The 25,500-nt window shown below is 46.4% G+C and overlaps 1 protein-coding gene across 1 annotated transcript in view; it reads left to right on the forward strand.

The window, feature by feature from the left end:
* Positions 1–24,598, forward strand: part of ADCY9 (adenylate cyclase 9) — a 117,635-nt gene extending 93,037 nt beyond the window's left edge. The window contains exons 4-11 of the mRNA XM_025859060.2: positions 23–127; positions 1,002–1,219; positions 5,350–5,452; positions 6,386–6,594; positions 10,426–10,585; positions 11,532–11,680; positions 14,576–14,617; positions 20,154–24,598. Of these exons, the coding sequence (XP_025714845.1) occupies positions 23–127; positions 1,002–1,219; positions 5,350–5,452; positions 6,386–6,594; positions 10,426–10,585; positions 11,532–11,680; positions 14,576–14,617; positions 20,154–21,342 (2,175 nt within the window). The 3' untranslated portion in view covers positions 21,343–24,598. The remainder of the gene's footprint in view (positions 1–22; positions 128–1,001; positions 1,220–5,349; positions 5,453–6,385; positions 6,595–10,425; positions 10,586–11,531; positions 11,681–14,575; positions 14,618–20,153) is intronic.
* The last annotated feature ends 902 nt before the right edge of the window (positions 24,599–25,500 follow it).

Below are 25,500 nucleotides of genomic sequence, written 5' to 3' on the forward strand. Positions count from 1 at the left end.
ATGGTGTATATTTTTCTTGTAGACCTGTCCTTCATGCGGCATCATGTTGGCCCCCAAATCGGAAGCTGGTGTAGAAGGAGGAGCGGTCCAAAATGGCTGTCAAGAGGAACATAAAAACAGCACTAAGGTAACAAGCTCTTGGCTGTTGTTCCTGTTGGTTCTTCCCCTGGTGCCTCCACCTGAGGTGACATTCCTGTCTTGTGGGCTTCTCAGTTCCAAGAATATCCCCTTAGGTGACACCATGCCACACCTTCTCATCCTGAGGGTTTTGAATAGATCAGTAATAGACCAGTGAAGATCAGGATGGAGAGTCAGGTCTAACCCTTGTGAAGTAGAATAATCACATGCCCAGCTGGATGGGACTCCTTTCATGGGCAGTAAGAGCTTAAAGCCACGTGGACTGCAGTACCTAGGGGAGATCTCTGGGGCCAGAACACACGGTACAGTGTGGATGTGCAGAGAGAAGAGGGGGCTCTGCCGGAGCAAAGGTGCGTTGTAAAGAGCAACGTGGAAAGCAGAACAAAGACCAAATCTGAGAGCCCTTCCAAGAATGCTTATAAAGGCTGACTCTCCAGGGAGGCCTATGTCTGTTATCCTCCATCCTTGTGTCGCCTGCCACCTTCCCCTGGATGGATTCTGGTACCACATCCATCGCCCTAGCCCCTCATATCTTCCCCCATGGCCCTCTGCAATGCTGATTCTGTGGTTAGCTCCAAGAGCCTCAATCTTCTGTGACCTTCTCTCTACCTGCTTACTGGCTCTTCCCACGATGTCACCTTCCAGGCTTCCTCAGCCCCTGGAGGTGCAGTCTGATGAAATAGGGGGATAGGGAAAAGCAAATGGGTGGAGAGGTTGAGTGTCAGGTTAGAACAGAGATGTGAAGGTGCTGGTCAAGCGTGCAGTGGGTCCCCAACATGGCAGAGGTCGGGCTGGAATAGCACTGTTGCATGCTCGCTCTGCAGCCTCTGTGTCTGCCTCCCACTACCCTTGTCTTGAGGCAGGCTCCTGGAGCACCGAATTCCAAAACTCAGAATGGACTTCTGAGCCCTCCCCAAGAGGAGAAGCTCACCAACAGTCAGACCTCCCTGTGTGAGATCTTACAGGAAAAGGGAAGGTGGGCAGGAGTGAGCTTGGACCAGTCAGCTCTCCTTCCGCTGAGATTCAAGAACATCCGGGAGAAAACAGATGCCCATTTTGTTGATGTTATCAAAGAAGACAGGTAAGAGTCAACCATTCCCAATGAAAGTAAAGATTTGTAGGTAGGAGTCTCTCCCTTTTTCTGAGTCACCTTATCCCCATGTGTTTGCTCCTCCGTTGTCAATATTTTACTTTATTTTGAAGTAATTTGAAACTTACAGAAAATTTGCATGAATAATACAAAGAACTCTCATTTTACCCTTTGCCTGATTTACCAACTTTTAACATTTTACTATTTTGTTTTATTCTCTCTCTCTCTCTTTCTTTATGAAATTTATGTGTTTTTTTTTTTTCTGGACCACTTAATAGTAAGTTGGATATATCATGCCCTTTGCCCCTAAAACACTTTATTTCCTAAATTACAAAGATGTTCTTTTACATAATCATGCTTACCAAATTCAGGAAATCTAACATGGATGCATATTTGATCTAATCTATGGTTCATATTCCAGTTTGGCTAGAAATTTTGGCCACAGAAATGACATCAGGTATCCCATCCAGAGGCACATGGTGCCCATTTGTCTTCCATCAGTGATAGTAATTTTGAGCAACCAGGCGAGTGTTGTTGACCTCGCCAATCTGTGGTTATTTTCTCCTGTGACTAGTAAGCAATACTTTTAAGATGTATTAAGATGCATGTATTCCATTCCTCAGCAAACTTCCCTAGATTTCCTCTCCATCGTGGTTCTTGCTTAAAACAGCCTTTACTATGATGGTTCAGAATGTCAGTTCTCCTACTTGAGCACCATCTGCACATTGGCAGTTGGAGCACATTGACATGGCTTCAACATTTTTTAAAAATTTAATTTATTTAATTTATTTTTATTTTTTATTTTTTTTATTTTTAAAGATTTTTTTTAATTTATTCATTTGAGAGAGAATGAAAGAGAGAGCACATGAGAGGGGGGAGGGTCAGAGGGAGAAGCAGACTCCCTGCCGAGCAGGGAGCCCGATGTGGGACTCGATCCAGGGACTCCAGGATCATGACCTGAGCTGAAGGCAGTCGCTTAACCAACTGAGCCACCCAGGCGCCCTAATTTATTTATTTTAGAGAGAGAGGGCAGGGGAGGGGCTGAGGGAGAGAGAGAATCTCAAGCAGACTCCCTGCTGGGCAGGGAGCCGACGTGGGACTTGATCTCACGACCATGAGATCACAACATGAGCCAAAACCAGGAGTAGGGCGCTTAACTGACTGAGCCACCCAGCAGCCCCTCCATCAGTTGTTTTTCATAGTTTCTGGCACCCTGTTCTAGTACAACAGGATATTCCAGGCTCGTCTTATATCCTCCCTAACCCTAGTAAGGCATCAGCCATTTGTCCAAAGAGCCTTGGCTCCTTTTAGTGAAGAATGGTATTTAGAAATGTTCGTTGTTAATGTCTGACTTAATGTTATGTAGCCAAAGACATATTCTAAATGATTTCAGTCCTTTTACATTTATTGATACTTGTTTTATGGTCTCACATGTGTCTGTTTTCGTGAACATACCACATGCACTTGGAAAGAATATATCCTACATTTGTAGGATGTTGTGATCCATAAACACAATAGGTCCAGGCAGTTGGCAGTATTAGATCATCTGTCTCTTTACTTTTTGTCTGTTGCTCTATCAGTGTTAAGAGAGGGATTTAAAAATCTTTCACTGTAATTGTGGGTTTGTCTGCGTCTCTTTTTAGTCCTGACGGTTTTTGTTTCAAGTATTTTCATGCTCTTTTTTTGAGGTACATACATGTTTATGAGTGTTATAAATTCCTGGTGAATTGGTCCTTTTGTCATTTTGAAGTATCCCTCTTTATTCCTGGTAATACTCTGTCATGAAAGCCACTTTATCTGATACTAATATAGTAACTCTAGTCTTCTTATTCTTACTCTTTGCCTGGTATATCAATTTCCATTAAAAAAAATTTCAACCTGTATCTTTATATTTGAAGTGTGTCTCTTATGAGTCTTGCTTTTTTAATCATTCTAAAAGTCCCTGCCATTTAATTCCATTTTAATATATTTACTGGCTTTTTAGCCATACCTCTTTGCATTATTATTATTTTATTTATTTATTTATTTATTGGTACTTGCTCCAGGACTTACAGATAGGCATCCTTGAATTTTTTTATAGTCTTCTTACGGTTAACATTGTATCATTTCACTTTATTTTTTTTAAGTTAACTTATTTATTTATGTAAGTAATCTCTACACCCAGCGTGGGGCCTGAACTCATGACCCCAAGGTCAAGATTCACACACTCTTCTGACTGAACCGACCAAGCAAACCTGTATTATTTCACTTGAAATATAGACATCTTGTAGCTGTGTAGATCCATTACTTTCTTCCCACCCCTTATGCTATAGTTTTCATATGTGTTACGTCTGCATACATTGTGACCTTGACCTCTAATACCACCCTCTTGGTAATTTCAGATTGGTCTCCATTGATTGCTCTTCTGTTGAGTTGAATCATATTTTCCTGTTCCTTTGTATGTTGTGTAAATTGTGCTTAGAAACTGGATTCTGTTATATTGCTCTGAAGAGTGTCAATATTTTGTTTCTTTGTTTCTTTGTTTTAGCATGCTGTTAACTTACCTACACTCAGCAAACTTTGTCTCCCCTGGGGTAGGAGGCTGCTGCTCTTTTTAAAGCCATAATTAGGCTGTTTCAAGTCCGCTGTGCACATGCAGATTTTAAAGGTCAGCCAGAGATCTGAGCAGAGCTTGTATGACGAATTTGGGGATGCCCCTTCTCTGTTTTTTTTTTTTTCTTTTTCTGGGATTTTCAACCTCATTTTCCAACTGTGGGCACCCCAAACATTATTTTCTGAATTTCCAAGCCAGCAAGATTATGGCTTTTCCATCTGAGTTTTAGCTGTCCCACACATGGCGCTGATGAATGGCTGTCTTCAGGCAAAAAAGAAAAACAGTAAAACATGGGAAATTAAGCTGGTGCTATTCCATTCCTCCAGGTGTGACTCTCCTCCATTTCCCACCTGCTTTGATCAGTCTCCACTACCTTCCAGGAGTCATTTTTGTATCTTGTCCAGAGTTTATTGTCATCTGAGAGAGGATTGGCCCAAAAGGAGCTAATCTCTGTTCCCAGAAAAGGAACTTGCTAATACTAATTTCAGAGGAGCAGCATGGCATCTAGCTACATGTGGCCACTGTACATCCTCTGTACGGCTGCTGTGCCGGTTTTCCCTCTGTCCACACTTGCTGGGTGGAAGGGAAGATGGGGGTCTGCATCCGGGGATGGAGTTTTCTCTCTTCTGAGTCTGAGAGCATAGTGAGGTATGGCACACTTGATACAGAGAGAGAGTCCACTGGGCTGCAGGGACCCTGTATTTCAGGCACATGGGAGCAAGTTTATTTATCTGATGTAATTACGGATGTTACCGTGTGAGGGAGAGAGACTACACTCCATGGCTGTATTTGTCTTCTGAAATCATGTTAACACTCTCTTAAATTTCCTGCAGTATACAAAGGATATTACTATTTGCTAGCAACCATAAAAAAATGAAAGAATCACAGAAAGCAGGTTTCATGTCTCTGCTATTAAAATCGTTGAGTGTTATTTTTCAGGTTTCACACGCAGTCTGCATATGTGACAATAGCACTCCAATTATGCTAACTCTAAACAGTTTTCTGATAACAACCTGTCAGCTCTGACGGTGGTAATTACTGTTAGTGCTCTGAACGACAGGACAGCCAGCTCTGAGTTAGGTTTTCATTGGAAGCCTTGGAATCAGCCTAAGTCCTCTCGGTACAGGCATGTCTGGTCCTCCAGAAGTGGTGGTTTCCTAGCATGGCAGAGCTGCCTTCTTCCTCGGACACTGGAAGATGTTTCCAGAAGCAGGGTGCTCATGATGTGTGCTATAATGATGGCAAATGGTCATGGTTTAGTGGAGCGGAAGCATAACATGTATTTTGAAAACACAAAGCACTTTCTAGACGTATGTTCTAAAGGAGGGGTCAAGCATTATCTGTCATGTAGTGACTCTCGGACATGGTTTTTGTGACACGCTTTGGGAATGGTGTTTGGGTAGCTGCTGATATAGATAGATAGATAGATAGATAGATAGATAGATAGATAGATAGATAATCAGTCTGCCTATAGAGTAAGTGCAATGCCTCTGCACCGTGTTGATCAACTGCATTTCATTTCTCCTAGCCTGATGAAAGATTATTTTTTCAAGCCACCTATCAATCAGTTCAGCTTGAACTTCCTGGATCAGGAGCTAGAGCGATCCTACAGGACCAGCTATCAAGAAGAGGTGTGTTTCCCCTTCTACTTCTACTGAAGAAATTTGTTGTTTGCACCAGATAGTTCACTACCAGCTTTGTGCTTTGGCAGCTTTTTCTTTCCCCCCTTGAGTGATATGAAAATGAAGGCTAGTACTGATTCCCCACAATCTGTAAGCCCCAAACTGTATCTGCATGTGAATTTACCCACACTGGGAGAAAACCCCCAATCTTTCTGTGCTCCTTTGTCTAGTGTCACTGGTATGTCATTTCCAGGCCCCTTTGCTCCATGCTGGCCTTGTCCTCATTTTCTCCCTCCTTCCTGGTGACTCCCTAACAGTAGGTGCATGGCTCTTTGTTACGTTTACCACACCACCCTGACATTTCAGATCCTGTCTGTCCCCCCCATTAGGCTGTGAGCTCCCAGAGGGCGATGTTTCATGTCTGTCCCCAGCACCCCGCACAGAGCCAGGCCCAGAGCATGCTCTTGAGTGAAGGCATGAGCATCTCTTATTATTGTTGACCCGCCCATGCTTTCATCTGCTGTTGCTTCAATCCCTGCCTGATACTTCTGTCATGAAGCCAGCTGTCACACAGCCTGAACCTGGGACCCAGCCATTCAGCGGAAGCTTCCACAGAATGGCTTTTGTGCAACGGCCTTTACAGACGCAGAGCCCATAACACAGATTTCAGGCTCAGTATGTAATGTGTTTGTGAGAACTCACTGGTTTGTAATAGCTTGCTGTGTGACCTTGTGCAAGTTTCCTAACTGCTCTGTGCCTTAGTTTCCTCACTGTTAAATGGGATGGGAGAGATGGCCCACCTGAAGCACTTACCATCTGTACTTGGTCCAGGGTGGGCAAGTGCTCAACAAATGTTGGCATGTTTTCCATGGAAATCCTACTCCGTGGCCGCCTGTTGCAGCTTCCACTCATGCCTCCCACCTCCTCTCCTACCCCAAACAGGTTATAAAGAATTCTCCTGTGAAGACTTTCGCCAGTGCCACCTTCAGCTCCCTCCTGGATGTGTTTCTGTCAACAACAGTGTTTCTGATTCTCTCCATCACCTGCTTCCTGAAGTACGGGGCTGCCACCACGCCTCCCCCGCCTGCCGCCCTGGCGGTCTTCAGCGCCGCCCTGCTGCTGGAGGTGCTGTCCCTCGTGGTCTCCATCAGGTAAAGGCCCACCTGCCCGACCCTGCTCTAGCTTTTAGCCTTTAGCTCCCTCTGCTGGCTCACCAGGTAATGGCTGCACAGTCTGGCGGCAGCCCCGCTGGTTCGCCTCCTGACCCCAGAGGCCTCTGCAAGCTCATTTCAGGTGACCAGTCCTCTTTCCTTCCCTCCCCCAGCTCTGCTGCTCAGCATCCTCCCTCATAGACCCCAGTCCTTGGCACAGGTGGGCACTTTCTTTACCAGAGGTCAGTGTCCTCTGCAGCCCCTCAGCTGCCAGCTCCCCACTCGTAGAGACTTAAAAAGAACAAGTGGGGAGAGAGGGAATGGGAAAGGGAAGAGAAACAGAACAGAAGCATACAGGAGCATACGATGGGCGGCCGCCTGCGGGTCAGCAGGTGACTCTTGTAGATGTGCAAGCGAGACTCGAAACCCTTAGAAGGATTGTGGGTATCTGTTTCCACGAGCTTGGGTCAGGCAGTGGTTTCTTAGATATGACATGAAAAGCACGAGCAGCCAGAGAAAGAAGAGATAAGTTGGACCTCATCAAAATGTAAAACTTCTCTGTTCAGAAGAGCACCCATCCCTTCTCATGCCAGAGTGAGAGGGAGCCTGTAGGACAGGGGAGTCTGCAGACTGCATCTGTGGTGAGATCTGATACCTAGAATGTAAGCTCAGGAATGAAAAGACAAGCAACTCATTTAGAAATGGACAGAAGGTCTGAATAGACAGCAGGGACCCCTGAGGGAAGGTAGGCCCTCAAGATCCACTCAGCCTAATGTCAGCGTTCAGCCCATCACCTGGGGAAACTCACAGCCGCTCTGAGTACTTCTGATAAAGTGTGAATGCATAGGGTACTCCATTCACATGCACACCCCCCCATCTGCCTCGTGGGCACCGTGCCCACCTCCTCTGTCCAGCCCTGTCCGTCTCAACAGGAGTCCTGCTGGTGATTGCCTCCAGAAGCTGGAGGTGAAACAGAAACGGGAAGAAGGGCCCTGACCTTGAGTTTCTGCCCCCTTCCCCAACACCCCGGGACAGGAAACAATAGCCCTGGGTCTGCCCTGTGGCTTCTGAACGCTAGTCCCCCCCTCTCCCTACCCCACTTTGAAGTATATGGGCTGGATTGCCCTCCCCCCCATACTCTCCCTCTCCTCATCCCCCCACCCCTGCCTCTACCCTTGTGGCTCTGGGCAGAGGGTCTTTTCTGGCTGCTAGGGGCTTCAGACTTGACCCCTGTGCCTCCTCCAGGTTGAGATAACTGCAGAGTGCGTCCTCACTGTCTACCCAAATTCCCCACCAGGATTGAGCTGCGTGGTGCATAGCAAGGGACTCCTTGTAACACAGCCCTCTCTATGGGCCTGCCCCTTGAGTCTTGGCTTTGCACCCCTTGCTGAGCTGCCTGGGATCCACTCTCAAATCAGCTCTGCTTCTGGGGAATCCAAACCAAGGTATCCTCGGACCCCTAGTTTGTCTTTTCCTTTTTAAAAACAGCTTTACTGTGATATAATCCAAATATAAGAAATTCACTCATGTAAGCGTACAATTCGGCGATTCTTAGTAAACCTACAGAGTTGTGCAAACATCACCATATAATTTTAGAACATTTCAAAGAAAACCTGGCACCCATGTGCAGTGAGTCCCCTCACACCCACACTCCCTGCCCTGGGTCCAGGTTACTGTCTGATACAGGGCCTCCAGCCAGATAAGGCTCCAGCTCTCTTAGAGGCTAGCATTGTCTCCATTCCTTTTTCAAAAGCCCTTTACACCACTTTTTCCGGTTCCTTTGGACCCACTTCTACAGAATTTGGGCTGTCCCTGGTGTGGAGACTGCAGAGGGCTGTAGGCCACAGAGATGCCAGGCTGGCTGCACCCAGGTGTGTGCTGGGCCTGTCACACCCACATGCTTGGCCAGCGCCTTCGAAATGAGGTGGCCGATGCTCCTGAATGACCACTGGTGTGACTTTAAAAGTTCACTTTACCCAAATCATCAAAGCCTGGGAGGCAGGGCTGGGAATGTGATGGAGTTCCCTCTCACCACACAGAGGGCGTATTTAGGATCCCAGGTCTACAGGAATCTGTGCTTCAGAGTATGTGGGAGCCCCAGGGAGGCTGGTTCTGCAGCTGCTTCGGGGTACAGCCCCAGTCCTGGCACCTCCTCCAGAGGCCTTCATGCGTCTTGACTTGCAGCCCATCCCTTCACTCCCCTCATTTTGTGCTGAACCCAGGCAGGCGTGAGAACAGTGGGTCTCATCCTCAGAGCTCTGCTGTCCTGGGGACCTTCGTGGGGCCTCCCAGTCCTGCCTTCTCCCTGTTGGAACTTGGCTTCCTCTGTCTCCTCATGGGGCTTATGTATTCTGCCTTTGAGCATATTTGTGGTTATTCTTGGAAATATTCCCAGGACTCCATTATCTGATAAGTGTCAGGAGGCCAGAACCATCCAGGCCCTAAAAGGGTCAGACGGCCTGGCTCCATGTGGAAAATGGCCAAGATTCGTGGTTTTCTTGTGGAGATAATGCATTTGTAGCCAGTGGTTGCTGCATGGTGGGTGTCCAGGACAGAAGGTGCAGGCACCTGGGTGTGTGGCAAAGACCCTTGAGGGGATCTTGTGCCGTTAAAGCTCAGTGGGGTTTCCTGGCACTTCCAGAGGTGAGGAGAGCGTGCCTGTCCCTTCTCCCCTCCCTGGCAGCCTGGCTTCAGAGCGCGTCTGTGTGCGTGGGTCTCCCTGCCAAGCTGAATCCCAGTGCCCCTTCTTTCATCTCCTGCTGCTGGCATGCGGGTGCTGGCCCCTGCTGGCCCCAGGGCCCCTTACTTAGCCAGACTGTTCTTCCATCTGAACAGCAGTTCTCAGCCCCATGCACTTGCTCCCCCTTCTTTATAAAAATTATTTTGTGATGTCCACATCACTTATCTGAAACACAGCCTACCTATACACCCAGTTTCAGAAGGAGTCGATGAAATGCTGTCACTCCAATATGAAAGAAAGAGCAAGGGAGCCATTTAAAAGAAAATATGTAGTGCTTCACCTCGTTCTTGCCAGGACACCACCACCTGAGAAGTCATAACAGAGTCCTCAGCTGTGTCCTCATGCGCACAGTCACACAGATGTGATGGCTCCAGATGCGGACCACTAGCAGCGTGCGGGCTTGGTGGCACAAACACTGAGTTGCCGCCTGTGACATGATTTCTGAAATGCTGAGTGAGCCTTGCTGAGGCCCCAAAGCAAAGGGCACTTCGCACAGTGGTTCATTCCTGGAAGATCCGCATGTGTTAGCAGCACAGAGACACAATGAGGCTCTGGGCTGAGGTCATTGTCAGCAGGGCTCTCTCTGTGGGTGTCTGGGGGCATGAGGCAGTCGTGTGGGATGCAGGGCAGAGCCACACTGTGTGTCTCAGTGCGCGCCCCCATCCTTGGCTCCTGCCCACCAGATGCCGGCCACATCCCTCAGTGAGAATTTGGGCCCTGCCAAATTCCCAGACACCTCCAAAGTGCCCTAGCAGCCTGTGACAGCAAGTGGTGACCTCTGAGGGGGCCAGTTAACATTTGTGTGCCCTATTCTTACATCTACTTTGAGACCCACAGAAGCTCATGCTTCGCTTTGTACAAGCACGTGTTATCAGTATGCAACAGATGACCTTAAAATAAGGTATGATGAGCTGAGCAAGTCCAATTTACTTGCTGCCGACCACAAGTGAGGGGGGGCGGGGGCTCCGCCTGCTCCCATGTGCACGGCAGCCGCATAGGTAAGAGTCAGTGGGTCTCTCATCTTCATCTTCCCCAGCAGGCTGACCCGCCCACAGACACACCATTTCTCCTTTCTCCCCTCCTCATCCCAGGATGGTGTTTTTCCTGGAGGATGTGATGGCTTGTACGAAGCGCCTGCTGGAGTGGATAGCCGGTTGGCTCCCGCGCCATTTCATTGGGGCCATCCTGGTGTCACTCCCTGCTCTTGCAGTCTATTCACACATCACCTCTGAATTTGAGACAAACATACACGTAAGTAAAGGCCCAGTGGCTTTGTTTCTGGACTCTTGGGGACTCCCTTATCTTTTTTGTTTGTTTTAATAAGCCTGATGACTTGGGACAGCAGTTTAAATACAGGCCTCTAAAGAGGTACAAAGTCTTTGTCACCACCTTGAGCTTGTCTTAAAAGACTTGCCTGGGACAGAAGAACAGGCAGGGAAGGCAGCACGCGGCCTGTCTAGATGCTCGAGCCTGTCACTGGCCACGGACAGGGAGAGGTGGGTACAATGCTGCCCTACCCTGCCCAGCTCACACGTGACCTCTCCAACCTCACCTGCTGCTCACTGAGCTCCAAATCCGTTATTTTCCTATGCATTTTACAAAGCAGCATCTGTCCCACGTTCCCAGATACAATACAGTGCTCACCTGTCAAACTGGCACAGTTAGGTGACTGGCCTCTGGGCCGGCTGCTGTCAGTCAGGGAAGGGGCTTCCGAGTTAAACCCCATGAAGACTGAATTAATGTCCTTGTGGAAAGTTCTATTTTTGGTGAAAGTATAACATGAGCTGCCAGGCGGGCTGACTGCACTTGATACTTTAACACCAAATTACATTTCCCTTCGCATGTAGCAGCATGCCTGAAGGAAGGCTTTGTAGAGGTAACCACCTACACGGTGGCGGTGTTGAGACGGGTGGCCTACCTTGCCTTTCCTCCAGAATGATGTGTGCAGTTTCCACACATCTGGAGGAGAGTTTTAGTGCCAGTGAGAGCTTGCAGCCTAAAGCTCGGGGTGATTAACCCAACTATTTTATGATCTGTCCCTGAACCTGCCAGATACTTTGCGATATTTGTGTTGTTTTTATATCGAAAGATAAGTGAGTGAATCCTTTGATGTCAGTGTGCTCAGCTGGAAGTGAGGCAAGGGGCCCACACAGTGAGGGCAGGATGGGTCACTAACTGTGCCGGCCCCTCGTTGCAGTTCACCGTGTTCATGGGCTCAGCCGTCCTGATCACCGTCGTGCACTACTGTAACTTCTGCCAGCTCAGCTCCTGGATGAGGTCCTCCTTAGCCACCATCGCTGGGGCTGGGCCCCTGCTGCTGCTCTATGTCTCCCTGTGCCCTGACAGGTAGGCCTGTCTCTGTGCTCTGCGTCTGGTGCCCTCGCCAGCTGGGGCACTTTTCCTGACCTCGCTTCTCTCACATCCACGCTGATGCCCTCTCCCTCTGCTCTACCAGATATTGTCAAAACGTGACGCAGCTTCCAACATACACAATGTCAACATCCTAATGAAATGTCCAAACACTAATACGCAAAAGAAAGAAAAAGAAAATAATTCTTCATGACATACTCTGTATTTGCATATAGACATCCTCGAGTGATCCCCGCCTGGAAGACGTAGTGCAGTAGACACGTGCTTGAACTTACTTATGATGGAGAAGTAGGACCAGAAGCCATTTCATACGAGATGATCAAGAAAGTGAAGGAGTAGAGGTATAGGGAGACACAAGAATGCAAAGAGGAGGTTGGTTCTAACCTCACTTGAGTAAGGGTAATATACCCAGTTTGCAGGTTGCTGAAGGAAAGGAAGTGAAGAGGTAAGGTGCTCTTGCAAATGGCCTGGGCCTTACTTATAAATACTGACTCACTGTTGTGACATGTATGTCATGATGTGAAACGGAATAATGCCCAGTCACTGGAAATATATCTTTTATCTTGAAGTCTTTCCACATAATGAAGAACACTTTTAGTCTCTGGTATTCAAATGGCCTTCACAACCTTATCACTGGTAGATGCCAAGGAATAGATAGGATGGCGTGGGAAAAGAAAGGATCTGTGGGAGAGACCTGGAGAGACAGGAGCGGTTCTTACCGTCGTGCCACAAAAAATGAAAATATATAGGATGGCGATGATATGGGCTATATATAAAACATCCTGTATTCATGAAATCCAGTAAGAGCCCTGTCTTTCATGTGCCCTACTAATTGAATAATGTTTGATTCTTAGTCGTTAAAAACAGGTCTCAAATTGATTGTTGCACATTTGCAACTGGTTTTGCAGCAATCAGCCTTTTTCAACTAAATATGTAGTTGGAAATACAGTGATACATAAGAGAGCAGAATGCTCACAGTGAGTGGTTCCGAAAGTTTAGGATAATGTCTTAAAATCATTAAGCTTCTGTTTCTGTAACAAACTTCTCCTAAATATTGGACTAACTGCTTATAAAAACATTGTACTATTAACATATATTTAAAAACTGCTTTTTTGTAATTACAATGGGTTTAGGCTAGCAAGATATTTCAGAGTTACACAGGGCATTCCTTCATTGTGCCTTGCAGGACATCTAACATTCCTGGCTCCTCAAATTATTATGACAACCGGAAGGAGCCCCAACATTTCCAAAATGCCCTCTAGGAATGGCATTACTGTTGCTGAGAACCATTGCTTTAATAAGTTCAGAAGTAGAAGATGATCCAATTTGTTGCAATATCACACATGAAACCACCGTAGTGTATCTTTGCGTATTACCAAAGCAGTGGTGGGTAATGGACAAAGTAAGCATCCTTCTCCTCAGTTAGATTTAATAAAATACGACGACATGAAAGGCACTCAAGTATTCTGCAAATTAAGATCAAAAGGGAATTTTAAGCAGAACTGTCTTTCAGCATTTGAAAGGAAACTTTAATGAATAGTTAAATTACTTTAAGCAGAACAAAGAGTACATTTCCCTTTCTGAAGGTATGGCCATCTGGAATTAGGGTCATTATGAAGCTCTTTCCCAAGAGCATGGGATTCATCAGTCTGCCTTTTAACCTTTTAAAAGAACCATGATAAATACCCCCCAGCCACTTGCATTGTCATTCATTCACTGGTGTGGGGCTTTTCCACTTGGATCTGGAGGGACCAGAGTGATGAGGGACCAACTCCATCACCTTTGTCCAGAATTCAAAGAGCAGATCTTGGGCTGCAGCTGAATCTCCCCTTCACCTAGTACTTCTCCCTACTTGCAGAATCCTTTGAGCCCATCCACCCGGCCATCAGCACTGAGCCTCACAGGGTAGGAAGCATGGGGAGTGGTGAACACAAATACAGACAGGCCCCCTGTGTAGGGGAGGGGATTTCTGAGAACCATGCCAGCATCGCAGGGGACATGGACGTAAAAAGGGCTGTGCACACGTGAAGAGGGACAGTGTCATAGTCGTGCCTAGGCAGGGAGAGAAGATGACATACGGCCTCAGAACGTGTCTGTGCTGTAGCTCTTGCTTTCTTTCCTTCCCGTGAAGTCATCTAACACCCCCTGTGATGATAAAAGCCACTCTAAGCCATCCCCTGGCCTCTGCTGCCCTTGGGGAGCTGCTTGCAGAAGCTTTGTAAGGTCCCCCTTTGCAGTGAGTGGGCAGGCAGATCTAGCAGACCAGGAAGTGTGGGGGTACGAGACTAATTTACTGGCCTGGGGGGATGCTGGGTGCAACAGGACTGCAGAAGAAGCTGTGAGGGGTGTGGAAAGGGTATCACATGTTGCAGGTCCTGCCCTGACACCAAGAGAGAGTTCTTTATTGTATGTGGTTTCCAAGCCCCTGGATGGGGATTTGATTGATTTGGGCACACCGGGAGCAAAGTCTGGCCTCTCAGGTCAGCCAGCGTCTCCAGCAGTTCCTTTCTAAATCAGTCCTTTGTCACTGGGCATCGCTTTTGATCATGACTGGTTTCTAGACTGTGGGACCGCGTGGAAAAGTCCTTACGTCACACGAGTGCCTTAGAGACTTCTTGTTTGGTTTTGCTCTTTGGTGATGGTACCTCCCTACCTGATGTGAAGGCCTGTCAGCTGCGTCACTGTCTCTACCTGTTGTGATTTTTAGTTCACACATGATATCAAATTATAATAAAGAATCAACTATCCTTATTGTCTGACTTCATCTTCACATTAAAAAAAGGGAAATTGTTTTTAAAACTCTTCTCTGTTTCACTTTTATAACACCTTTTTTGCTTTTTATAATAATATTTTTCTGCATTTTAATTTCAGTTCCATAGTAATTTCACACCTTGATGCAGGACGGAATTTCAGGTGAGCTTTTAACATCGTTCTTGTGTCAGAACAAACGAGGGTAACTGTATGAGTACTGTGTCTTTCTCAGCTTCCTAAAAAGCAGTCGTATCTTGAAGAAAAAGAATTATATGTAATTCTTAAAGGAATAAGTGGAAAATACCTGCTTGTTGAAATATCAGATCATAGTTGTAATATCTTATTGAGAAAACGAATGATTGTTAAGAACATACTAGATTTGGCTTAATTTTACATAAGATGTCAGCATGTTACACAGGAAATCTCTCAAGTCTAAGAAAGTACTTATTTTAATTCCCTAAAATATTTTGAAGTTACTAACTAGAAATTTGAAATAATAAATGCTAGACCCTTGCTTTACTATAAACATCAAACTAAAATCTGTATCAACTTAGAGTCAGAAATAAACATTAAATTATATAAGGCGCCTGGGTGGCTCAGATGGTTAAGCGTCTACCTTCGGCTCAGGTCATGATCCCAGGGTCCTGGGATCGAGTCCCGCATTGGGCTCCCTGCTCCTTGGGAGCCTACTTCTCCCTCTGCTTCTCTCTCTCTCTCTCTCTCCCCCTTTCTCTCTCTCCTCTGTCTCTCATGAATAAATAAAATCTTTAAAAAGAACATTAAATTATATAAAACTATATAAAAATCTAGAAAAAATAGAATTAGTTTGCAAGCCTCTAAGAGGTAATTTTCCAGTCTTACAAATAATAGATAGAACCACACAGGCACAAAAATAAAAGACTGATTGGCACATTGATGGGATCGGGGGAATCAGAGCAGGCGGAGAAAAGCATCTCTGGGCCATTATATGAAGAGCTAAGACCTGCTTAAAAGACAAAAACCAAAAAAATTTACAAGAGGAAATGTAGGGAGAAGCTAACTATGTTACTGCTGAAGTCATTGCATATTTAAATAACTACAAAATCCTTTTGGTCTTTTACATTGTACCTTCAAGATGTTAAATTGTGCATACCCAGCCCAAGGGCTGGTACATTCATACCCGGGTGGGTGTTTATTTTGTTAAGCTGCCAGGCACTTATAACATATGGTTTATTTCTCACAATAACTTGACACAGTAGGTGACTTCGTCCCCATTTTCCAGATGAGGAAGCTGAAGTTCAGAGAAGTTAAGGAACCTGTCTGTGGTCATACAGCTAGTTGTCGGCAATATTTAAACCCTGGCCTCCCTCACTACCAGGCCATGCTCTTTCTGCCAGGCCTCATTACTCCTCACAATGGTACATAGTTTTAGAAAGTACTTTGATGATCTACGAAAGCGTTCATAGCCTTTGACCTAATTAATTCTGTTTTTGCTTATCTACCAAGGGGATAATTCAGCATATGATAAACGCCACCTGCCCAAAAATATCGATCACAATGGCTGATAACACTGAAAATCTGTCAGCAACTTCAGTTGCCAATAAAAAGAATTAAATTATGACCATGTGCTCAAATATTGCTGCTGTTAAGATGTAGCAATAAGAAAAACACTTATGTGAAATTGCATATGTCATGTAGCTACAGCCAGGTATTTCATTGTATAGATGAAAAAAATGTAAAATATGTCATAGTTATGATCTGGTAATGAGTGATTTTTTTTTGTTTCTACAATTAAAAAAATCTCTGTGGACACATAGGTAGTGGGAAGGAAATTTAAAGTATGGAACAAAGGTAGGATGCAGATGCGTTTCTATGATGATCACAACTATAGCATTTAAAATAAAACACTTAGCTTTTTTAAAGCAAACTTTTTATTGACGAATATATAACATTGCACAGAAAAGTATCCAGATCATAAGAACACAGCTCAGTGAATTTTCACAAGTGAGCACACCCCATTCACTGCCACTTGGACCAAGAAATAGGACATTACCAGTACCCCAGAAGCACCCTCTGTGTCCCAGCTTGGTGACCCCCAGCCTCGCATCTGTAGGCATAGATTTTAAATGGCACTGAAATACACCAAAATGTTAACAAATTCCATGTTAAGCTGGTTAGGACCATGAGTGATCTTTGTTTTCTGTTTTTCTCTCTGTTTTAATCCCTCTTCTCCATGATAATGAATTATACTATATTTTACTCTAACTTCCAATTATGACTTAATGTCCAACTATTAGGTCATAAATTGACTCTTGCATTTAGTCCCATAAAATTCCTCTTTCTGGAACTGACCTTTGCTATTTGAATTTGGGAATCTTTGTTCCTTGTGTAGTGGAATGAGCAATACAGGTTATCGATAGGAAGTGATTGTCTTTCCTACTTGTTCCAGATCTCTGTGGCACGGCAGCCCCTTGGGCACTAAGTGTAAATCTGTGTATTAGGACGCCCCTTTTAAACAGATGGAAGCAAACATCACAGTCTGTTTCCCTTTCTCTCTGTGTTCCACAATTCCCCTCCTCTGTCCAGAGGGTCTGGCCTGGGCCCCTCCCCAGAGTCAGGCCGTGCTACAGTAAGGAAAGCAAGAGTAGCAGCCTGCTTGAGGAAAGCCAGACACATCACCCATTTCTGCCACAGGGCTACAAAATCTGATTGGACCATTAAGATGATGTTAAGCTTTGGTGATGTCTACTCATAAAGGGGGCTGTTCCTCAATGTTACCACTTTGGAGAAACAGAAAGAAAGGTCACCTCCTGGGCGCCTGGGTGGCTCAGTTGGTTGGGCGACTGCCTTCGGCTTGGGTCATGATCCTGGAGTCCCGGGATCGAGTCCCACGTCAGGCTCCCTGCTCAGCGGGGAGTCTGCTTCTCCTTCTGACCCTCCTCCTTCTCATGCTCTCTGTCTCTCATTCTCTCTCTCGCAAATAAATAAAATCTTAAAAAAAAAAAAGAAAGGTCACTTCCTAACCCAACAAGATGGACTCACCCAAGAGAAGACTTAATGCCTCCTGTTGCAGATTCTCTCCCTACTCTAAGCGAGTTAGAAGGCTTGCATGGCTGGACACAAATCTGTTTCAGTCATCTAAAATAATTCACTGTTTAGTACTTGAGATTCACGATATGTATTGCTATTTGATCAAATGACAGAAGAATAAGTGTGCTGTGTCTTATGATAGAGGCATTTTTTGGTTCCTAGCTCACAGGGGCCAAGTCATGGAACTTATGGCAGGGATCCCCAAGACCACCCCCAGAACAGGAATTCGCTAGGAGGATTCAAGACTCCATACATAGTTGTACTCGTGGCTGTGATTTATTACAGTGAAAGGACATAAAGCAAAATTAGCAGCGAGAAAAGGTACATGAGGTAGAGTCCAGAGGAAACCAGTTGCCAGCTTTCAAGAGTCCTGTCCCCGTGGCATAGTCCAGGACACTCTGAATTCCTCCAGCGGTGAGCTTGGACAGTGCAGATGAAATGTTGTCCACCACGGGAGCCCAACAGAGACTCCGTACCCTGGGTTTGTATTAGAGGCTGGCCACATAGGCATCTCTGCTGCCAGGACCAAAATTTCAGACACTCAGAAGGAAGGCACAGTCTAGGCACGGTGAGCCCCCCTTATCAAGGAGGGGTGGGAACCTCCCCAAATCCAAGATCCTGATGCTAGCCTTGGGCACTCTTGCCAGTAGGCCTTTCTATGGATGGCAGCCTCAGGCCTGCTATGTTAACTGCTTTCTGCACAGAATCTGAGGCCAGTAGGGGCTTAGCGATACTCTGGCCCATCTTCAGTTTACGTGGGAGGAAATTGAGACCTAGAAATCTTGCCCAGGGTTCCAGAACTTTGCAGTGGTCCAGCTGGGACAGAGTTCCGGGATTCTTATTCCAAGGCCAGGACTTTTGTGACTGTGTTTCGTAGGGGACCATTATGGCCAGATTGATCAAGTTCGTTATATTTTATAATGTTCTGAAGTCACAGGTAACAGTAAAACTTATTAAATGCTCTGATTACAGAATTGAGTTTTCGGTGCCATGGAGCTATTGAAACTGAGGACCCATCCATTTTATATATAATTATATTTATATGGTGACTCTACCCATTGACACATAAAATCTAGAAGCCCACTCTGTGTGCTTTAGAAGCACATCAGGGTCCAGAATTTTTATGAACAGAGCAGTCACAGTTTTGTAAACAAACAGAAGAAAGACAAGAAGGAAATGCAACCCTCATTAACAGTTGATGGCCTCTGGATTATCAATAATGGATGAATCTTCTTTCTGCGTTTTCCCCTAAATTTCTTCTGATGAGAATGTAGTATTTTTAAGTGGAAAAAGTACCTCTAAAAAAGAAGCTTTCAAAGAGATGTGTTTGCGTTAATCTTCAGTCACAGCTGTTGCTCGTCAGCACCGTCCAACTACAGAACAGCCCCCCACCCCCCAAGAATGTGGAAATTTTTAATGGAATTATAAACGTGCAGTAGTTGAAGTGACTCAGCATTTCCAACTCCAGTAGTTTATCCCTTCTATAGACTCCCTTCTGTGCACGGGGATGGCATGGTGGCAGCGTTCCCTGGGGGAAAGGGATGGGCACAGGCCAAATGCCCAGGATTGGACCCTGATTGTTACAGTACATGCATGTATTCGAATTTCTTGCAACCACAAGAAAACCACAACTTTCTCATAGGAAAGACACTTATTTTATACCACTGTTTATGCTGTTTGAGTTTTTCACAAGGTGCTACTCTTAAAGTATACATATTGGGGCACCTGGCTCAGTTGGTTAAGCATCTGACTCTTGATCTCAGCTCAGGTCTTGAGCTCAGGGTCATGAGTTCAAGCCCTGTGTGGGGCTTCACGCTGGGCGTGGAGTCTACTTAAAAAAAAAAAAGTATACCTATTATTTGTAAAAATATTAACGGTCTTAAATGACTTTGACAAAACAGAACTAAGTAGGGGGTAATGGTACATTGGCGGACTTTTATACAAGTAGGCAATAAAGAACTTACACTCATTGTAAAATTACACATCTATCAGAACTAAAGTTGGATTAGGAATCTAAAAAGTGAGTATGTCAGAGAATGTTAAATTTCTTGGGTATGTTGATGGTAGTGTGGTTACATAGGGAAATGTCCTAATTCTTAGGAGATGGGGACTAAAATGTTCAGGATCGAAGGGTCGTGATGTCTGCAGCTTACCTTCATAATGTTCAGCGGGAAAGCTGTGTGCACCACGCATGTGTGTTGACAGAGGGAAAGAGCAAAGCCTCAGAATGTCAGCAATTGTTGAATCCAGAAGAAGGGTGTACAGATGTATTATTAGTCTCTTAACTTTCCTATAGTGTTTAGAATTTTCTAAATAGAAAGTTTGCGGAAATGAAAAGATTTTTAAATCAAGGAGCTAAAGACTCCTGAAGAACAAAGCAGTCGCCAAGTAGTTACTCAGAAATCAGTTACAAAAATCAGTCTTTATCTTGGCACCTGTTCAGCCAGCCAGCTAAACAGGGTCAGGTAGCTTTTCGGCTGCAGGTCATTGACACGTTGAACTCCACAGACGTTGGTGCAGAGTGCTAGTTAGCTGGGCTGTTTCAGAACCCGCAAGTCGTGAGCAGCAACCTCTCCCTTAAAAGATGCACTTAAGAAGGTACATCCTTTCTCTTCTCTTTACTCTCCAGTTCCGAGGGAAATCCGTGCAATAGTTCCTTGCCGCGTGATGGCAGAACAGCCAGCCTGATTGGCCAGGAAGTGATTCTTGTCTTCTTCCTCCTGCTCTTGTTGGTCTGGTTCCTGAATCGAGAATTTGAGGTCAGCTACCGCCTGCACTACCACGGGGATGTGGAGGCGGACCTTCACCGCACCAAGATCCAGAGCATGAGGGACCAAGCCGACTGGCTGCTGAGAAACATCATCCCCTACCACGTGGCTGAGCAGCTGAAGGTCTCCCAGACCTACTCCAAGAACCACGACAGTGGAGGTGTCATTTTCGCCAGCATCGTCAACTTCAGTGAGTTCTACGAGGAGAACTATGAGGGGGGCAAGGAATGCTACCGGGTCCTCAATGAGCTCATCGGGGACTTCGACGAGCTCCTGAGCAGGCCAGGCTACAGTAGCATCGAGAAAATCAAGACTATCGGGGCCACGTACATGGCTGCATCGGGGCTGAACGGCGTCCAGTGCCAGGACGGCAGCCACCCGCAGGAGCACCTGCAGGTCCTGTTTGAGTTCGCCAAGGAGATGATGCGCGTGGTGGACGACTTCAACAGCAACATGCTGTGGTTCAACTTTAAACTCAGGGTCGGCTTTAACCACGGGCCGCTCACGGCGGGGGTCATCGGCACCACCAAGCTGCTGTATGACATCTGGGGCGACACTGTCAACATCGCCAGCAGGATGGACAGCACGGGGGTGGAGTGCCGCATCCAGGTGAGCGAGGAGAGCTACCGTGTCCTGAGCAAGATGGGCTATGACTTTGACTACCGGGGGACAGTGAACGTGAAGGGCAAGGGCCAGATGAAGACCTACCTGTACCCAAAGTGCATGGACAGTGGGGCCGTACCACAGCACCAGCTGTCCATCTCCCCGGACATCCGAGTCCAGGTGGACGGCAGCATCGGGCGGTCTCCCACGGACGAGATCGCCAACCTGGTGCCTTCTGTACAGAACGCGGACAAGGCGTCTCTGGGTTCCGAAAACAGCGTGCAGGCCAAGGACACTCACCTGTCCTTGAAGAGGCCATGGAAAGAGCCCCTCAAGGCTGAAGAAAGGTGTCAATTTGGCAAAGCCATAGAGAAAAGTGACTGTGAAGAAGTGGGCGTGGAAGAAGCCAGCGAGCTCACCAGGCTCAACGTTTCCAAGAGCGTGTGACGCAGCACCCGTCGCTGCCACGGTGCTCTGCTCCTCGAAACACAATCATGTTTGTACTTGCCTGTTGTGCGTCCCGAGCACCACAGCCTCCATCGCTGGATGTGGCGCTGTGTGGTCATTGCCCTGACGTCTTTGTGCGCCACACACATCCGTCTCTTTGCTTTTTGTCCTCCGGAGCCCTGTCCCCTGGGTGTGAGCGTCAGCAGCATGGAGAACAAGTGCCTTCAGGGGTGGCCCGGCCTCGCGTTTGGGAACATAGGCCGCCTGTGGAGATCGCGGCATTGGGTATTGCTGGACTTTTTAAACGAAGCTGTGGTTAAGATATCATTTTTATTGCTTTTTCTCACAAGACACTTTGGGTTTTTGTTTTGTTTTTGCTCGTACAATGTTTTTGCGGGTTTTTTCTTTTCTGTATACATACTAGTGTTTTCCAGTGACCTGACCTTTCTATGTAAACACATACACGCACACACACTTTCATTTATGAATCTGAGATCAAGTGCCAGTAACTCACTGTGAGGGGAGGTGGGGGGGCGTGGGCTGCAAGCAGCCCCCAGACAGGGTGGCCCACGCCCTCCCGACCTGCACCTTCCAGAGCACCCAGGCCCTCAGGGGCTGTGGGGCATTAGGGCTTCCTCCCTGTGCAGGCCAAGATTGCATATGCTAACCAGTAGCAGAGCTTGTGAACCCAGGCCTCAGGTATTTAAAAGCCGTGTTTCATTCTGCCCCAGACACCAAGGGGTCTTCCAGCTGGGAGCGAAGGGGTTTGTCTTTGAAGCTGAATCCTCTGAGAGGGAAACTCAAAATAAACGTCTGAGGGTTGCATTTATTTATTTATTTATTTATCAGGAAATGTGTGTTTTGGTGGAGGGGTGGCCAGGTCATTCTGGTGAAGGGACATAGGCTGGGTTGGGGGGAGGGGGCCTGTAGGGGGGACACAGAAGGATGAGAAGATGTCCATTAGTGCTTTGGCCACTCTGGGCCACTCAGGGGCTCCCCACACGGGCTGAGCAAGACCTGACCGGGCCTGGCCAGCGCTCCCTGGGATGGAGATGCTCTCAGCCACTAATGGGCACTGCCACTTCTGTCCAGAGGGCTGCAGATACATGTCCTTGGGGCCCTCCTGCTGCAGAGCCCTGCCCCGTGTGAGGCAGGAGGCCTGAGCCAAGCACAGCGGTGGGCAGGCAGTGCCAATTGCCTTGGCTTGCACATATCTGAGAAATTTCTCATCCTTTCCTGTTCTTGGCTTGTGCAGGGCCTGTGTGTGGCAGGCTTGAACCCGGTGAATCCCAGCCCTCTTTAGATGGAGTTCTCACGCTGTGTGTAGGGACAGAATCATCCACATGCACACGAGGTGTTGAGCTAGGGCAAGGAGAGGAAACCTAAGGAAAATCACTTCTGGGCCCTTTGTTGCTGATCCTGTCTGTGATGACGTTTTGCCATGTTGAGTCTGGAGCGTATGTAGAGTTGAACTGAGGCTCGTGTTGCCCTGTCATCAGCATAGTTACTTTCAAGGTGACTCTAGTGTATGGTTCACAGGATAGTTTGAGGACTAGCTCCTTCTCTGTTTAAGGTCTTCATTGTCATTTGCTGTGCATTTTCTTTTCGCTGCTAAATCTCTGTATAGACTATCAGATCTACATCAAGTCCCATTATCAGTCCCCCCCTCCCAAAATTCATCGAGAATCTGCCATTTCTGGCATCAGGAAATACTGATTCTGATGGGTCAGCTCCCCAGGGGGGACACGCGTGGGGCGGCCTCCCAGCAATGCAGCCATAGCCAGGATCTTGACGTCCCAGGGAGTCGAGAGCATTCTCGGTAACTAAGATCTTCCTTCAGGTTTTACTGTCAGTTTTTTGGTCTTCCAATGCTGGAGGAAGGATGGTGTGACAATACCTCTTGCTTCTAAAGAATGTATTCTTATAAGATACTGCAGAATTTTTATTTTTATTTTTATTTTAAAACACTACCCGACACTGTCCTTGTCCATAGGGACTGTGGGCATGTTAGGGACTCCTCCCATCAGTGTTGAGGCATGTATTTGAGTGTGGTCCTCTCCTTTTGCCTTCTGTCCTCAGGCTCTGTAGCTCTGGCAGCAGCTAAGGGGCTGGGTGTTTGCCGACGGGTCGCCTGCGTCTCTGCTGTTCCACTCAGAACATGTCCTACAAGGTTCATCTCTGCACATGCTTCCTCCCCAGCACATTCTCTTTTCCCTTCCCCTCCTGCAAAGGTGTTTGTGATTCCTGACCATGGGAAGCCGCAGACCGCAGGGAGAGGGTCTTAACATCTGGCGATCTGGTCCAGCAGCGTGTGCATTGAAGCCTTTGATGATTGGCTCACCCAGAGTTTCAAATTGTCTTTTAAAAAAACACCCCGAGCCTTCCTAAATCACCAGTACAGATGTTCTTTCTGGGCCACCAGGCGACTTGGGTCCTTCCCAGTTCCCTGCCCTGAAGCATACCTCAACGCAGGAGCACAGAATCTCTGCAACAGAAACGCCGTGTATCCAGCTCCATTGGCGTTGAACAGAGAATCACTGAGGACAGGCCCCTGAGCAGCGGTTCAAGTGCTACCAATATGACGGATGTGCTCTTCACAGAGGCAATACCTCTTACGAACTTAGGTCAGGAAGCAATATTTCAGAATTGAATGTGTGTAAATAGTTGCTTTGAGTTGCAATTGCCGTTTTCTTCTTGGCCCCAAGTCAGATCAAATTATACACACACACACACACACACACACACACAATATGTATATGTGTGTGTGTGTGTGTGTGTATATATGCATATATATATATATATATATATATAAACAAGCACACCTAATTTTATCCAGTGCAAACAAATGTAGAGCATCAGTTATGAAGCCCTTAAGTAGCTTGAAGAGTCACACCGATTATGCAACACCTGCACGCGACTCCATTAACCCTGACTCCACTCTTGGAGGCAGCACCTGCACATTTGCACATGACACTGAGAGCCAGAGGGCCGCGTGCTTCCCGCTACGTGGACTGTAATAATGTGTAGTTTCCAAAGATCTGTCTGCGTTTGCATTTCTAGATTTTTGAGGTAAGCGTTTTTTCGCTGGTTGTTTCAGAAAATCACATCATGCCTAGAACCTGAAATTAAATTAACAAGAACCAACTGTTTGCATTTTCCATCTTTCCTTCACTCTGCTCTTTTTAAATTGTTAACTCTAATTATTTCAGAATGCATCCACTCAAGAAATGGACATTAAAATATTCTAAAATCTAAATATTTGATGCCTGGTATTTCCTCGTTGAAAAGATCAGTTAACACTTCAGAAATCAAGGCACTCCTTATTCCCTGTGATTTGTGGCTAAAATAAGATTTGCTTTTCTTTCACATCATGACTTTGAAAACAAGACAGCTAAAAAAAACAACAAAACAACCCTATTTATGTATGTGGTTTCTTTCTTTTTGTTTAATGGACATATTTGCTACAGTTAACTTTGACTGAAAAATATTTTTATGTGGAAATTAAAAAAAAATAAAGCAGGTTATAGGACAAGTTTGGCTTGCAACGATATCCCTATTTTATTAGGCCTTCTAAATCGTTTTTCCTGCAAGATCTTAGGAGAAGGAATTGACTGAGAAAATGAAGTAGGTTTTCTGAAAAGACACACCTACACAGCCTGTTCCTGGGGGTGTCTATCAGGGGAAGTCACAGACCCATCTCAGAATCCATTTAAAGTCACAGTCACTATTCCCAAAAACACATACATGCCATTTGTAAGTATCTCAGAGGTTCACAACACCTCCAGGTCCGAAGCAAAACCATAGATCTGTTGGGGTGTAGAGCCTTTTCCCCTACGAAGTCTTTCCTGGTGACTACAGTATTTATCAGCAACTTCAGAGCACAGGATCCTCTTGTAGACTCAGCAGAGGAAGGTGAAGATGTGGTCCCCCAGTCCTTGTTCATCACCTCACAGGGATCAAGCTTCTAGATGGTTCTCTGCTGGAACCTGGTGCTTATGAGGGCATTACGGGTTGATGTGGGCATCCTTCCCTCCTGAGCCCTAGGAAACTTTCTGGAGGTCAGGGAGTCGTGGTCTGTGCTACACCAGAGGTCTGTGAGAGCATGGGTCTCTCTACTCGAAGGGGTGCCCCGGGGACTTTTGAGGACTTGGCAGTCAC

This window comes from Callorhinus ursinus, unplaced genomic scaffold (genome assembly GCF_003265705.2).
Source record: "Callorhinus ursinus isolate GAN/ISIS: 27379988/994484 unplaced genomic scaffold, GSC_fseal_2.0 scaffold13, whole genome shotgun sequence".
Taxonomy (NCBI): Eukaryota; Metazoa; Chordata; class Mammalia; order Carnivora; family Otariidae; genus Callorhinus; species Callorhinus ursinus.